This window comes from Meleagris gallopavo, chromosome 20 (genome assembly GCF_905368555.1).
Source record: "Meleagris gallopavo chromosome 20, MGAL_WU_HG_1.1, whole genome shotgun sequence".
Taxonomy (NCBI): domain Eukaryota; kingdom Metazoa; phylum Chordata; class Aves; order Galliformes; family Phasianidae; genus Meleagris; species Meleagris gallopavo.
In genome coordinates, this window is record NC_139423.1 from 730,256 (window position 1) to 747,032 (window position 16,777).

The 16,777-nt window shown below is 52.3% G+C and overlaps 1 protein-coding gene across 19 annotated transcripts in view; it reads right to left on the reverse strand.

Moving 5' to 3' along the window:
- Positions 1-724: 724 nt before the first annotated feature.
- The window catches only part of MYOCD (myocardin), a 224,249-nt gene continuing 208,196 nt past the window's right edge, over positions 725-16,777 (reverse strand). For 9 of the 19 annotated variants that reach the window (XM_085240357.1, XM_019621580.3, XM_010721193.4 and 6 more), the window contains 8 exons: positions 15,923-16,084; positions 11,578-11,753; positions 11,037-11,162; positions 10,274-10,542; positions 9,781-9,934; positions 7,449-8,402; positions 3,904-3,961; positions 725-3,244 (listed from right to left, as the gene is read on the reverse strand). In XM_085240357.1, the coding sequence (XP_085096483.1) occupies positions 2,676-3,244; positions 3,904-3,961; positions 7,449-8,402; positions 9,781-9,934; positions 10,274-10,542; positions 11,037-11,162; positions 11,578-11,753; positions 15,923-16,084 (2,468 nt within the window). In that variant the 3' untranslated portion in view covers positions 725-2,675. The remainder of the gene's footprint in view (positions 3,245-3,903; positions 3,962-7,448; positions 8,403-9,780; positions 9,935-10,273; positions 10,543-11,036; positions 11,163-11,577; positions 11,754-15,922; positions 16,085-16,777) is intronic. The other 10 variants (XM_085240360.1, XM_085240361.1, XM_085240365.1 and 7 more) reach the window with 3 other exon arrangements.

The window sequence follows — 16,777 nt, forward strand, 5'->3', positions numbered from 1 at the left end:
CACTGCCCTGCACGAGGGCTCGGAGCAGTGGGTAGGAGCGCTGCCAGATGCAGAGCACCATGGCATGGCACAGGGCTGCAGAGCTCGGCTCAGCCTAGGGGGTTTATCACAATGGGGTTTTTAATGCAGTGTATGGTTAATGAGATTAAAAGCCACACTTAGGAACTAGCTGGTACGTCACCTACATCTTCTCTGGTTTTCACCTTTCTGGATCAGTGTCTCTGGATCATCCCACATTTTGGGACAGGCAGGAAACCTCCCCTGCAAGCAGGCAGAAGTGTCCTGGGAAAACTCTGAATTGAGGGAGCGGTGTGGTGAAGCTGGACATGGTCATGAGTGGGTGTGGGGAGAAGGATCCCCTCCGGGAGCACAGATCTGTGCCTGTGTCGGGAGGATTTGAGACAGAGAGACCCAGGAGATCCCCACAGACACAGGGGAAGGGCTGCAGGAGTTGCATATGAATCTTCAAGTATAGATTTTCCTTTCTGGGCAGCATGGTCTGGTGGGTGACAACACTGCCTACAGCAGGGATTGGAACTATTTGACCTTTAAGGGCCCCTCTGACCCGAGCCGTCCTATACTGCAGCCGTCAGTTTGTCCTGAGAGGATGGATACCCATCTCCTTCAAAGGCAAACATCTGTAAGGAGGGGGGGGACTGGGGGGCTGATAGCTGTCCTGCCCCAGGTGGGCAGAATCAAGCGTCAGACTGCGAGCAGGCGGAGCGGCAAGGCAAAGGGGTTTTTAATAACGAAGGTGTTGCTGGTAACATAGTAAGGAAATGTGCTTGTTTACAAGTTTGAAGCTGACAGCATCCCTTTAAATAAGGAAATACATTTGTTGAGAGGAGAAAGTTACTTGGAAAGCCCTGTACAACGGCGCAGTGTAGCAGCTAACACTACTCTGATTCAAGTGCTATTAATATTCTCCATGGAACGGCTTCTAAAAATTCCTCCTTTAGAAAAAGGAATTTGAAAAAAAAACGCAACCTGTGATCGTCTATCCTAGCAGTGCACTGTGACCATTTGTACAATAGAAAAGTGATGCTTTAAATAGTGACTCAAAAGCTACCGCCGTGTTCTTTATACAGCATGCAACATCGCCACGAGCCGGGGACGCAGTGGGGCTGCGGGGCTGTTTGGTGTGCCCATGGTGCACCTCCACAGCGCCGCGTCACCGATGCACTGTCCTTCCAGTAACACAAATATTAAATACACTCAGTCTGTAAATAGTTTAACAATCTTTGTCAGCAACAATATTTACTTTGGCAAAACCAGAATTGCAAAGCCGACGTGCCCGTCAAAGAGTCTGCAGCAAGTTCTTTGGTGGCAGCCAAGAAGTGAAGCGAAGGCTCCTTCTCGCTGGAGCCTGAGGAAGGATATTGCACAGAGACTCACAGGAGAAATGCTGGTGACTTCAAACTGGAGGCATCACTGCAGGAGAGCATCCATCTCCGCTGGCTTCAGAAGAACGAGCTCCTCTAGGCTCAGTGATTCACAGCTGTTCTCCAGACAGCCTTGCTCTGAGCTGGGTGATGCCGGAGTAAACTCAGGAGAGAAGAAAATTGCTGCTGAGGATCAAGGAGGAAGGGAAGAAGGAAGCCTTCTGATGGCAGAGAGCAGAGACAGCAAAAGTAGATGCTCACACAAAATCACAGCCCCATGAGGGCCTGCTCAGCCCTGCCCCATGTGCAGGAGGGGGGCTGTTCCTGATGGCCCTGCTGGGTGGTGAAAAGCCACCCCACACTGTGGCTCTACAGGGACAGCCCCTCCAAAGCTGTGCTGTATTGTCCATATGACCTGCTCCTACCTTGGACCACAACACATTACACATCTCTATCTGTACCACACGAGCTGAGCCACGCCAGCTCCACTAGAATGCCACATCCCTTCAACACCTGCACTTGTGGCCTGAATGGCTGCCTCTAGCATCCACACCTTGCTCCAAGGTCTCAGTCTGCAGCCTGACTCAGCTCAGACTGTAGCTGGGACAGCTCTCTTTTGGCCCCCCAGACAGTCTGAGAACATCCCAAGGCACCACCATGAACATGGTAGGCTCCATCTCTCGCTTGCTCATACAGTTGTGCAGGGACTGGGGCAGCACAGCTCTGGGGCTTTGGGGGTTGGAGGAAGGGTACAAGGTGAGTCTGGCTGTACACACGGGTGTGCTTACTGCCCTGGCTGGGCAGAGCCCTCATGTCTCCCTGCTCCCAGCCCTCCTGACCTGGGCAAGGCTGAGGGGAGCCCTGCAGGATGGCAGGAGGGAGCATGACAGCAACCTCTGTGTGCTTGCTTCCCTGTTGCTTCTCAGGTGAGCTCGCCTTACCACGTGGTTTTGTCGTGAGCTGCTCCAGTTCTCATGGGAGTGTCTGCTAAAACTGGGGGGGGAAAGATAATAGAACAAAAACAAAGTTATAGACAGCTGTCAATCTAAAGGAGTGTTGATAAAGGCACTTGGTATCCTTTGTGAAAATGTGCCAGTGGAAGAAAACCGAAGTACCAGAGCTGTTGTGCTGTCAGTTTGCAGTAACTGAAAATTCAAACAAGTTTATTCGCTGGGAAAATGGCTCCAGTTTCCCCTGAATGTGGCGTGTCAGCCCTACGTGTTCTCCAGCATGATGGAAACACTATGCTGGCTGCTGTGGGCTCACAGTATTCTGCCTCCACTGCCCTCCTGTTCACCACTGCTGCAGGTGGAGGTCCATGCTGGTGTTTAAATTGAGATCAGTAACATCCAGGAAATCAATGTTGAAGATGCTGGGGCCTGCAGGAGTGAGTGAGCTGAAGCCAGTGGCGGAGCTGGGGGGGGTGAGGTCCAGCCACTCCATCGTTTCCCATGGAGATTCGGTGAAACTCATTTGTAAACCGGAGCCATCAGCAGGGGAAGGGGAGAGTTGCGTTTCCATGGGTGAGAGGGGAGTCTGTAAAATCTCCTGGGATGTGAGCAGTTCATCTGCGGCTTTGCTGGAGAACCCCTCTATCATCCCCTCGAAGTGAGACTCCTCTCCTCCCATCTTCAGCAGGGTGATTTCACCAACTCTCCCCAGCGGGCTGTGGGCATTCAGTAGGACTTCAAGGTGAGCATCACCACCACCTGGACAGTGCTCGAATGGCAGCTGGGTGGAGGAGACCTGTTCGAATGGAGCAGACGACTTTGGGAGCGGAGTGCTGGAGTTCCCTGTAGACACTGTTATCTGAGGTACTTTCTGGAGGCAGGACCGATCTTCCTTGGCATTGGCTGGCATTTCTGTTCAACAAACAAGAGGGAATTGAGGTGTTCTGGCAGCCCTTGTCACTGCTAAGCAGGAGGCACTGCTGAGGCCCCCGAGCAAGGCTCTTGGGCTAGGCATGCCTGCAGGGACCCACACCCTGTAACACCATCCCTTTGGCATCACCCACCCATCCTCGCTGTGGGAAGCACCTCGCATTCCCTCTTCCTGATCTCAGCTCCCCCAGTTTTTGAACCCATTTCCAGGGCACAAGCACTGGCAGTTGTCCCCATGGGGATGGGCGTGGGTTGGTCATGCATTAAAAAGGGCACAGGTAGCAATCTGCACAGGGGAGGGCACATCCTGCTCTGTGTGGGAGATGGCACTGGAAGCAATGGGAGAGGAGGGGCAGCAGAGGCTCTGTGACACACTGCCATCCTTTCTGAGCAGGTTCCCAAGCCCAGACTCCTGCACTGATCTCGGGCATCTGTGGACACAGGCTCTGGCAGGCTTTTTCACCAGCACAGGCCCCATGTAATTTTGGAGTCAATCTCTGTGTGGGCTCCTGGTGTAGGGCAGCAAATGAAAGCCATACCCAGCTCAGGCAGCTCCCGGAGGCATGCCAAGAGCTCAGGGACCCGCAGACCTACACCTGATAGAGGGGAAGACCTGGAGGGGTCAGAGAAGCAGTGCGTACCTCCGCTCTCAATCAGCACGTCCAGGAGTTCGTCCATCTGCTGACTTCGAGTCATCTGCTGCAGCAAACGGCAAAGAGGAGAGTAGAGGGCATTAGGAGGAGAGTCCCCCCGGCCACGCACCAAGTAGGTGGCTCTGGACCCCACAAGAGATGCAGGGGTATGGCAGTGGCATTCAGATGAGCACTGGGAGATCAAGGACAAGTGCAGCAGATCCAGACAGCACTGCAATAGGTTCCCCCTGACCTGCAGCCAAGCTGTGCTCAGCAGCAGCTGCAGACTGCCTCTCCCCAGAGCAATGAGGACACAGATTTTCTGGACCTGGCACCTAGCACTGACACATGCCTGCTCCCACTTCCTGCACTGGGAACAATGAAACAGCATCCTCTTCTCCCTGACTGCAGACTGCAAGGACTGCCCACACATCTCGCAGCCAGCATAAGCCAGTTTTCATCACTGTCAGTGCTATTGCTCCATGTCCTAAAAGCACCATCATGACTGGCACTGAGGCTGCTAACAGGCTCTCATAAGAAGTGATGGGTTTGCAGGTGGTGGAGAAAGTCTTCCCCACAGAAGCAGCACTCCAGGATATGGCTAAGGGCAGCAGATGGTCTGGGGTGGGATTTTACCAATGGGCTACAGAGGGTAGGTGAGGTTTCCTGGAGAGTGGCTCAAGGATCTGTTTGTCACATAGCACCGAGCACCTCAAAGAGGAGTGCCCCTGAGTTTTGGAGCATTTGTGTGGCATGCCAGGACACCAGGCAACTTTCACTTGCACAAACCCCATTTAGCATGGTGTCTGACTGCTCCGTGGTAATCAGGGGACCTGATCCAGATTTATAAATATCTGAGGTGTGGCGGCCATAGCGGTGAGGCCAGTCTCTTTTCAGTGGTACGTGGAGACAGGACGAGGGGAAACGGACATCAGCTGCAGCATAGGAAGTTTTGCACGAATGTGCGTAAGAACTTCTTCACGGTGAGGTGACGGAGCACTGGAACAGGCTGCCCAGGGAGGTTGTGGAGTCTCCTTCTCTGGAGATACTCAAGTCTCGCCCGGACGCCTACCTGTGCGACCTGGTGTAGGGAACCTGCTTTGGCAGGGGGGTTGGTCTCGATGATCTCTAGAGGACCTTCCAACCCCTACAATTCTGTGATTCTATGATTTAGTAGCTTTCCACAGAAAAAGCTTATGGAAAAAGGCCTGTACTCCTCAGAGACCCCATAGAGGGTTGTAGTCCCTGCAGCTGCCTTAACCACTCTGCACAGCTCTGGCTCTGTTGAAAGTAAAAATCATGCAGTTACTTGCTTTATTGCATCCTTATAGGGTGGAGGGTACTTTCCCTCTCAGAGGGCTGTGCTTGACTTACAAAAACTTGGGGATGGAACTGAAAACTTTTGACTTGCCTGTGTAGTCATCAACATGGGGGAAATACAGGGAAATGAAATCAATGCACAGGGAAAAGATTCTGCTCCTCAGCATGCAGGACACTCTGTGTCACCTTAGCTGAAACCAGGAAGGAAAACTAAGGGTGTTGTGGGTCGGATCAGCTCACAGTGCCTGGTTTCTGGGCAGGAAACAGAGGGGAAATAACTCCTTGGCTGAGCTCTGAGGACCCCAGAAGGATCCAGAACCATGAGCATGGTTCTCCAGAACTCAGCTCAGCTGTAAATGTGCAGAGCAAGAGAGAGAGTGGCTGCATCCAGGATAGCAATGCTCCCCAAGCCATAAGCTGCCTCTCACCTCCTTCTTTTGGGGACCTTCTCTGTCACCACTGGTTTTGGGAGATCTCATGGAGCACAGGCCAAGGCAGGCAGCCCAAAAGAGTCACTGCCAGGTCATCCTACAGGCCTTCCCCATGCCCATGCCAAACTGCATACTGGTGCCAGCTTTTTGCCAGGAGGAGGCCATCTCCTTCCAGGAGGGACCTTACCCCTCACCCAAAGGTCTGGTGCCTGCTAGCTGCTGTTCTTCCTTGCCTTCAAGCCCACAGGTGCCCTTCATGAGGAAAGCCCAGGATAATGATTTCACAACCAGGATGAGCAGCAGGGCACTGCAGAGCCACCCCCTGAGCATGCCCCCTGAGCATGGCAGTGGGGAAAGAGCTGGAGGAGCCCTGAGGTGCTGTTCCTCCTGCTGTTGCTCTGTGTCTGCCTGTTTGTTCAGAGCAGCCCCACTACCTCTCTTGGAGTACTGTTCCACAGTACTGCACCACTGCACCACAGTGCAGTCCCACTGCTTGTTCCACCTACAGCTCTGCACACCACCGCCTGTCCCACTGCAGCACTCTCTCTGCCTGTCTCACCCCTACAGCATTGCTCCTCTCTGCCCATCTCACTGACAGACCAACTGCCTGTGTCCTGTACATCACTGTCCTCATGACAGGCTGCATCCTACTTTGTCACCCTGCAGCCCTGCCACACTCACACAGCACACTGCTCCGTGTGCAAGCTGTGGGACTGTGGCTCAGGAGCTGTCCTGTGTGAGTACTGGGTGTTTCACAGTAGGTGCCGTGCTGCCCCAGGTAGGGTGTTGGGATGAAAGAGGACTGTGATCAGTGGCATTTATGCTACTTTTGTATGTTGGCAGCATGTGCCCCTCTACAAGCTTTCACACTCATCCTGAGGGCTGAATGAGGAGTGGAGACACTCAAGGGACCACACTGCTGTGCTAGTGGCATGAGGGGAACAAGCTCCTGATTGCAGACCCCAGTGGCAAGTCCTGCCCTATTCCCAAGAAAAGACTTCCCATATGATCGGGAGAATTGCCCTCCTTCAACTCAGTGGTCAAAATACACTGTTGCACTGTTAGCAGCTGCAATGGCTTAGCAAGATGTTGATGAGCCCTGCTGTGCTGTGGCAGGGCTCCCCCAGGAGAGTAGGGACCTCCCAGCAGCTGAGGGAGCTGTACCGGTGGTTCCCCATTGTGGATTGAGCTGTGCCAGGACTCCATGGGGCAGAGGGAGCTGCGCCAGGTCTTCCCCAGGTGGAAGGAGCTGAGCCAGGACTCCATGGGGCAGAGGGAGCTGTGCCAGGGCTCCCCTAGAGGCACAGCAAGCTGAGCCAGAGCCTCTCCTGAGGGGAGGGGGAGATGAGCTAGGGCTCCTTTAGGGCTGAAGAAGCTGTGCCAAAGCTTCCCCAGGGCAGAAAGCTGTGCCAGGTCCCCTCACAGCAGGGGGAGCTGTGCCAGGACTCTCGCAGGGCACAGAGAACTCTGCCAGTGCTCACTTGGGGCAGAGGGAGCTGTGCCAAGGCTCCATGGGGCAGAGGATGTGTGATTGGCCCCCCAGGGCAACTGGATGTGGAGGCAGCAAGGCTCTCTAGGAAATGCCCTGCAAAGGACCCTGCGGTGCCATCAACTTCCAACCCATTCTCCATCTCAGCTATTCTGTGCCCCTACAGACAGCTCATTGTGTTCCTGCGGCCCCCTGGGTGCCCATCAAGATGCCAGCACTGACAGAAAATTGCTCAAACAGAGACATCTGTGTGAATGCCCACAGACCCGTGTGTGCTCACTACAGAGATGACAGCTGGGGTGCTCTCCACTTACCGATGCCGTGCGAAGGCAACTGCTGGTCTGGGGCGATGCGCTGCGCCCTTCTGCCTGTGAGCCGGGGGACACTGCCAGGAGATAGTGGCTGTTGGGGGATGGCGGCAGGCTGATGTGCTGAGGGCTCTTTGCAGCCCCGAGTGGAGAGTGCTGGGGGGAGCACTGCGGGCTCAGGAATGTCGAGGAGGTGATGGTGCTTTGCCCTGCAGGCTCCAAGCAGTGGCTATTTACAATGTGAGACAGCTGCGGCACCCCACAGTTACTTAACTTATCTGAGCTGCTGGCTTGGCCTTTCAAGGCAGTTTGTTTGGATGCAAATGGGCAGCTGGACACTGCATTTTCTTGCTTGATGGGGACGCCAAAGAAATGCTGGGAGGGCTGTTGTTTCTCCTCAAGGCCATTGCTTCTCTTTCGCTTCTGCAGCTGCATCCTTAGCTCTTCTACCTGCCTCTGCTCTTGTTGCAGCTTCCACGTCAACTCATTGATGACCTTCTGCTTCTCCACCAGCATCTTGTCTTTCTCTGTGTCAATCCCTTCCAGCTCCAGCTGGATGCTCCCTCCATTCATGCTGCTCAGCAGGCTTTCCTCAGCAGTACCATGAACTGGAGATGGCTGAAGACCAAACTGTGGAGAAGACATGGGCCCGTCGTTGAATGTGTCTGGCAGAGAGCCGCTCACAGAGAGGTCAGAGGAGGCTGGAGAGATGGGTGGAGTGGAGCTCGTGCTGCCGAAGTGGTAGAAGCCATTTGATAACATGCCTGTGGAAGACTGCGACTGGTAATTTGACAAGGTGCTTGTTGGAGTGACTGGAAAGGTGACAGTTGTGATCTCACTGAAATTCGGCACTGCATTGCTGCTGCACTCCTGAAAGGGCCGTAGCCGTTCCATCAGTGCTGTTTTGGTACCTGATACAGGCAGGCCTCTTATTCGGAGCTGCTGTCTCAGTTCTGACACCTAGAAGAAAAGTCACCAACAATCATTCCCAATGCTTTCCCTTGAAGGCAAGCGCTTTAGAAACCTGACATCACAGGTTCCCTGCTCTGGCTCCCCAGGTGCTCAGTCACCACGCACAGCCCTGATCACCATATCTTTTGCAGGACCCTGAGCCTTCCTAATGGGAAAACCTTCCTTCTTCTGCTAGAAACTTACTGCTCTCCATGAGCCAGCAGAGGTCTTTGGGCCATGGAGGTAACCCAGGATTCCCTTCCTAGCAGTAAGTTTCTACATGAGTGGAGGACTTTCAACACAGCCCAGGAACAAGATGATGGCATTCTTTAGCTCAGACAACATGACTGCATACATTTGGAGCTAGCTGCTCCATCTTCAGACATCTGAACCAGGCTCAGGTATCTAATCAATGTTATCACTGTCATAGAATCATAGACTCACAGAATCATAGAATAGTCTGAGTTGAAACTATCCTGTGAGTCCAACTCCTGGCACCACACAGGATTACCCAAAAATCAAACTCTGTGTCTAAGAGTGTTGTCCATATGCTTCTCAAACTCTGTCAAGCTTGGTGCTGTGACGGCTGCTTGGAGAGTCTTATCCACCCTCTCAGTGAAGAACTTTTTTCTATGGCCAAACTCATATTATTTCTTTCTCATTTTATTTTCCCATCTAACAGTGATAGAGAAATCCATTACCCCAAGGTCTCTGCTCTTAAAAAGACTTGGTCTTCCCTATGGCTGAAGCTCTATTAAGAAACCCCAATCCCTTGTGCCCTTGCCTACATGAGAGGATTAGATACTACTCAGTGTTCACATTTGCAGTCTTTGGAGATACCTGCTTGTGCAGTGAGTGGACCTTGCCTGACTGCTGCTGGCAGAGGAGTTGCAGCATCATGGTCTGTCTCAGCATGGGCAATGGCTGCAGAGAAGCTGAGTCACTGGGTGGGTGTGAAGGACATGCTGATCTATTTTCTGTCTGTTCTGTTGGCAATATCCAAGATATCCACCATAATACTACAGAAGCTGTGGGGTCATGAGCTGTCAGAACAGCAACACTGACTGTCCTCTAGTGCTGGACCTGATGTCCTGGCCTGCAGCTGTCTCAAGATGCTCCAGATCCACTGGAGCAGTGCACACGTGATGCCCACATAGGAGCAAATCCCTGTTTTTAGGGATTATTACCACCCTGACCAATTCCTGCTCCATTGTGCTGTACACCTTGGTTTGCTCACAGTGTGGTGGTGCATGCTGGTCTGTAACACACAGTCAGCACCTGTCAGCACAACCCGCATTGTTGCTGCAACTACATTGCACACGTAAGAGTAGCAATGAACATGCGGGCTATAAAATTCTGCTCCTGTGCTGACAAAGTGTTCACTTACTTTCAGATCATCCAGGTTAGATGGCAGAGGGCCTGGCTTGATAGATGAGACACAAGTCTGTCCTGAAAAGGTGGTTTTCACAGGAGAAAGAGGGGTGCTGCTGACAGAAGTTGATGAAGCATTTGAACTTTTGATCATCTGCTCATTTGACTGCCTGAAATAACAAAGAAGATACGAGGTAACAAGTCTGCCCTCTGGGGACTCTGTTCCCATTGCTATGATATACCATCTCCCTGCTCCTTTGGGGCTCTTATTCCCTGTATGAGACCTGAAGGACTGCCAACCCCAGTTTGGGCTGCAAGGAGATTGCTGGTATCCTACCAGCAGGTCACAGGTTCCCCAGCTAGTGCACAAAGTCAGAACAGGTTTTTGGGAGGTTGCTATGTTTCCCTTACATGTATTTATCTCCAATGCACTGGCACAAGTGAAAATGGAAGAGGAATGTTTGGAGGGAGATAGTACTAAGCCCTGCTACTGGCACATCATCACTCACTTTATCTGGCCTTGGTGCATCCCTGGGTAGTTGAAGTGCTGCTGCTGTTGCTGCTGTTGCTGCTGCTGTTGCTGCTGGCTGAGGATCTGGAGCTGCAAAAAGAGCTGCTGCTGCTGGAGGAGTCTTGCATATGCAGAGTCCATAGGTGGAGGGGACTTCTCTGCCTTCTGGTCTGGAGGGATGTACTGATGATATTTCAGCTTCTTCACCTTCGGCTTGGTGTCTTTGGGCTTTTTGTGACGGTTCTTGCTGTCACTGGATGATTTTGACTGTTGGTTAAAGAAGAAAAGGAATTAGCTGAGAGAAGAGCTCTTGACATTCTTGTGGGAAATGGGAGGCCTGAATAGAGCAAGGGCAGGTCCTGATGGCACCCTGACAGCCCAGCTCCTCTAGCAGCTAATCATGCACTTGAGGGAATTCTCCAGGGCAGCATCTAATCCCAGCTGTGCTGAAGAACACACGGGATGGAAAAAGGCCTTCCTTGCCTCGATGGTATTTCTGCATTACCTTATATTTTCAACTCCCAAACCAGAGAATGTTTCCAATGCAGGACCTGAGCAGTCACCTCTAGCAAGTACCAAAGCACTACCTTGTATAACCACAAAATGGGATCCATCTCTCCTCATTATTCCAGACCTTTAAGACCAAGCCCTCAAACTTCCCCATCACATGGGGTGCAGCACATGGGTACTTCTGGCCTGGTTGTAGCCATCTGCCCTGCAAGTATTACCTCTCCCAGGGAGTGTGGATATGCAGACATTACCTTCACCACAGAGGGCACTGGGAGAGGTGGGCTGTCCTGCCCCACTGCTTGCTTGGGGCTGTCGCACTGGCCGCTCTGGCCTGAGGCAAGCTCCGTGGTGCTGCCCTCAGTGCCACGGGGCTGATCCTGGAAGGGAGAGGTGCAATGTGAGAGGGAACGTGGGGCAGGTGTGGGCCCTTTGGACCCATTCCTCTGCCCAAAGTGTTCCCAGTTCCCCAGGATACTTTAAGCCTGACCTGAAATCTCCTATCGTTCACCTCAGGGCAACCCAGTCCCTCCAGCTCCCACAGTCCTCCCAGCCTAGAGCACATCTCATCCCAGTGCTCCTTAACCCAGCATTCTCATTTCCCCCAGTCCATCCCAGTTCCCTCAAGCCCAGCTTCAGTGTTGCCACCTCACTGCCCTCCCAGTCGCATTCAGTGCCCCAATCCATCCCTGCAGCCCCTCCATCCCCACCAGCCCAACTGTGCCCTCATACTGGGGAGCTGTGCCCCTGCCCCAGCAGAGCAGGGAAGCGCAGCTTTCCAGTGGTGCCACCCACCTGGGACAGCCCTGCAGGGGCTGAGGGCGGCAGCTCGGAGGATTTGGTGCCTGCTGACGACTCTGTGGAGCCCTGGGAGTCCTCGCTCCTGGCCTGCTCTGGGGACAGGCCGTCATTGCTGCTGTCCTCCTCAAAGGCAAATGCATCAGATGGCTTGGAGAAGTTCACCTGCGTGCCTGCCAGGCAAAGAGAGGTGGACGTCAGGGATGTGCCCGGCTGCCCCGCCTGAAGCAACAATGGCCGCCTGCCTCCTGCTCCCGGCTAGCCGTGTGGGCACAACAGTGTGTGCATCTGCTGGTGGGAGGGATGTGGTGAGCGGAAGGAGCACGAGGAGTGCTCGGATCACACAGCAATGTCTGCACCCTGTGGTCTGGGCCCAGAGGACTGTTTCTGTTTCCCATGTGTGTCAATCTTTTTAAGATCTGGGTGCAGGCCAAGGGCACAGGTGCTTGAGCTGCTCAAATGCCTCATCCCACCTCAAACCGAGGACAAGGCTGTGGTATGGCAAGGAAAGGAGCCCGTAGGCCGTGGCCCCATGGCTAAATGAAGGAAGCTGGTGGGTAACACATTTCTTAGGAGGAGCTTGGTCTGGCAGAGCAGGAGGCATTCTCAAAGACTACAGGCCTGCTGGGCTGCAACAGCTTGGCTACCCTATCCTGCCATTGGACTGCAATGGGGAGAGGGGCAACCCAGTCCCTCCAGCTCCCACAGCTCTCCTTGATCAGCCAAGCATCTTGATTACACTTGTGGAACTCCGTCCTCAGCGGAAGAACTGAAGGTGAAATCCACCTGGAGGGTGACACAGCCTTTCCTGGCAAAAGAGTCAACATGCGTGCACCCGGCTGCACCTGGAGAGAGGCTTCCAGGTCCAGTGTCTGTCCACAAGCTTCACCCACATGAAATGCTTCAAGACACTGCCATTACTTCTTGATTGCCACAAAGCCTGCCCCAGACATTGCTTCTCCCCTCTGAAAAGCTCCCAGCATACTATCTCCTAGTCAGATGGGCAAGAGCTCTTGACCCCAGGCTTTTACTGATAAATGAAGTGTTGAAAAAGAAAAGCTCTCAAGAGCTTGGGAGGGCTGCAGGTGGGGGTAGAGGAAGGAGCAGCATGGCCATGCTCATAATCTCCTCATGCTCACATCTGGCATTTGTCAGGCAGCTTGGCACACTGATAGCAAAGTGACAAATGGGGAAATGAGTCTGGGGACAAACCTCCACCTGTCTGTGGTGCTGGTCTAGCAATATGCACCTTCTCACTGACACGCACCCTCCTGCTCTGACCCCTGCCCCTATCTGAAAGATAAAGGTTATCTCTGCTTGCCCCAGCTCATGGTGCCAGGATGGGTGAGCCCTGGCTGCCTGCCCCAGCAGCAGCTGGACCCCTGTGGAGGGTGTGCTGCCTGCTGTGAGCTCCTGTTGGGAAGAGATCCCGCATAGACAACACTTACTGGTAACCTTTGACAACATGGCTCTGTGTCCTATTTGCCTGTCCCCATTCTGAGCGCTGAGCATATCACCAGCACCAGCCTCCTCTGGGACCCTGGTGTTCAAGAGGAGTTGCTTTTTCTGCTTGGACAACCCAAAAGCATCCTTGCCATGGCAGCTCTGGGGCAGACAGGCACAGGGATATGAGATCAATAGTGTGCTGGGGAGGGGCTCTCTCCTCCTACTCCACAGAGCCTGGTGTTCTTCCTTGTGTTTGGAGATAGAGCCTGTCCTCTCTCCTTTACAGCTGCCATTAGACACGGTACCCAAGCTTTACCTTCCCTGAGGAAGTGCAAGGCAGTGCAGTCTGCTCCCTAGACTGGGTGGAAGCTGCTCCCCACGTCTACAGACAAGTGTGGACATTCTTTTCTGGGAATAATCAGTCCAAGAAAAAGGGACCTGGGGATCTGCAAGACTTCCACTGGACTGGCATTCCACAGACATGTGAGGAGAAAACGTACCAAAGCACAGAACACAGGGGACCTTCAGGACATAGCAGCAGCATGGAGTATGACAGGAATGTGCTGCATCCTGCTGTTTGATACTGGGGGCCTGCATGGAGCAGGGAGTGCTGCCCTTATCTGTTGCTCTCGTTCAGCCCGGGGCTGGCCATGTTGTTTCATGATCCCATGTCTCTGTTGTAATCTCAGGCAGAATGGTGTTTGCTTAGGGCTGTTTCTAATGCACTGGGTATTGTCCTCTCAAACATATTGGACAAAGTGATGACAAGGACCTGATAAAAAAAGGTTCTTATATCACTGCTCAGCTATGTAGGGCACTGGTGGCCTCCTGTCACTGGGATGTTAGGGCTTTCTGTTGGGGGCTGGCACTTTCTGCTCACCCTGCCGGAGGTGATTAGAGGAACACGTCAGCTGAACTTTCCGCTGTATAAACAGTTGAGATTCCAAGGTTAAAGGAAAATGATTTTAAACCTTGTCATCCTTCTGGTATTGCAAAAACAAAAGGCTTAACGTTCAGAAGTGCAGTGCTCATCTCTGCTCCTTGTTCAATCTTCAGCCCCAAGGCACAAGCACAGCAAACTGCCTCCAACTTTCAAAATCAGTTTGAGGATCCTTCAGCTTGAGGCTTCTTCTACAGAAACCTGAAGGCCCTGGTGCAGCTTCAGCCTCGCTTCTGATGGCACATAAGTGGCTTCATGCCTGATCTTACGTGCTGTACGTTTCACCCAAAGTGGGATAAAACTGGCCTCCAGGACATGTCTTTCCTGAGCATGTGATTGATAGAAGAGGATTATGAAAGAGAGAAATTTCAAAAGTGAGCAAATCATTTAAAGCCAGACTTTTGTTTTTAACAATTTTGTCCTGTAAATCTCTGCTTACCACAAGCTGCAGACAAGGCAGATGGAAAGAAACATTCAAAATCTTCAAGCACGCTTTGCCTGGCCTCCAAGCCTCAGCTCCAGTGAATCATGCTCAAACTGCCTTGATTGTTTATAAGAGGAGGGATTTTTTTAATGGTTTTGTATTTTCGCTCTTCTCTCCTTCGATAAGTGGCTAAGGAGATTTTGCTTGAACTCTCCCTAAAAATTCCTCTTCAGACAGAGTCCTGGAACATTTCACCTTCAAAGGCAAGAGCTGTGAAATGCTGCAAATGGTGTGGCTCAAGAACCAGACTGCAGAAACTGCCGTGCGTACCCCACGTGTGCTTTGCAGTGGGGAAACGAAGAGCAGGAACGACTGGAGGGCAGGGAAGAGATCTGTCTAAGCCTGCAGTATTTCACGCTGTATCTGTTGGTTTCTGAGATGAAACCAAAGTCAAAGTACTTCCTGCCTCAGTTTCCATTTTCTGCATTGCTCATGTAGTTCAAAGACCCCTCCTGTCCCAGAGCTCTGCCATTGTCCCTGTTTTTCCCTCAGCCCAGAATAGATACTTGTCATGGGATTATGCCAGTGGAAATAATCCCGTGTATTTAGGAATGAGGAGCAACAGAACAAGGAGTTCCTGGAGGCAGAACAGCTCTTAGTGCCCCACTTGAGGCCTGAGGTTCAATTTGGACACAGAGATGAGCCCAGAAATACGGGCTGCTGGGCTGGCACTGAACAACCCTGCAGGCTTTCCTGCTCTTTTCTCTGCTTTCTGATCTCCCTGTTTTGGCACTGGGGAACTCTGAGTCACCAGTCTCCTTTGTTTCAGCCCATGCACTGGCCTTCCTGCAGCAGCATGGGGGAAATAACTGCAAGGGATCCTGCCTCTCCCCTCTAGCTGGGATGTGGGTGGTGGAGGAACACTAAGTTTAGGCATAAACTAAGTACTGGGAAATAGTAGGAGAATACTCTCCTTTGGGATTCAGTCAGCTCCTTGTATCCCCCAGAAGACTGGCGCCCCTTTCCCTCTACTCTGTTGGACCTTGCATTCCACTAACATCAGTGGAAAAACAAAGCAGCAGCCTCACTGAACCAGGGCTGTTTCACCCTTGGGATGTAAGAGTTTGGCAGGGCACAAGCAGGACCAGGCTGGCCTGATGTCTGCATGTGTGAACCCAAGCCCTCTCCCATGTAAGGGAGGAAAGAATGTCCTCTCTCCAGCAGTATCATTTATGTACTCAAAGTCTTGGATGGGGCAAGTGAGGGAAGAAAGGATGTATTCTCCCTGACAAGACATGGCTGAAAAATGATTCGTGTTTCCATCACAGATACTCTAAGACGAAAACTCTCTTTTCATGGACCCGAGTAAGACTGTGTAGAACCTGACTGTTTACTGTGAAAATAAGGAAATTTAAATAATGTGCAGCTGCTACTCTTAAATCCAGGCAGTCACTGCTGTATGTCCTTGTAACCTCTCCAGCCCCTGCCCCGTGCCATGCACACAACACAAAATGCACGTTCACTTCCACTACCTTTTATGGCCTCTTTCACAGCTGAGTCGACAGGAATAATATTCTTCTCCACCAGCTCCAAAGGACCCGGCCTGAGAGCAATCTTTTCATTGAGATCATCTGCCAGTCGGGCTCTTTTCAGCTTCATTTGAGTGGACTGAATGGACCCCTCTGCAGCTGAGTCTAAAAGGCCAAATGGAAGGCATCAGTTCAGGACCAGGCCCATCTGTAAGCACACTGCTTGCTGAGAGCATGCTTCCCCTCAGCACAGTCTTTCTGGGCTGCAGCCGAGACACAAGCAGAGCTCAGTGTCCAGCAGGAGCTGCTCTGAGGCTGGAGGCAAGATGGGGCTTTAGGACGAGTAACCTCCCCTGAGCCTGAGGTCAAGTTTCTCTATGCCCAATTAAAAGCCTTTGTTTTCTAACCTAGGCTTTCAAACCCAGCCAGCAGCTGAAGCATCCTTCCGAAGGCCCAGAAATGATCTGCAATGGAAACTTCATTAAGCTGTAACTGACTTGAGAGGCTAAGTGGACTCTGACTCCTGCCTGCCAGGAGCCCAGTGGCTCTTGTGGTCTAATGCAGATCTGTACTTCTGTGGAACAGCTGGAGAAAAGAACCATTAACAGTGTTTGACAATTGGAGTAAATGCCTTGCTCTGGAAGATAAAAAGCTTCAGGAGTGGAACGTTTAGAGGCAGTGTGAGGACACCGTTCCAGGCCTCCAGGGAAAAAACAAGTTAGTGAAGAGGAGCATAATAAAGGCAGCGAGATCTGGAATCTACTGCCAGACCAAATCCAGCCGAGAAACTCCCACTTACTGAGAGGTGACAGAGCAGTGACCAATTACCACAGAAAATGGTAATTTCCTAAACAAAGA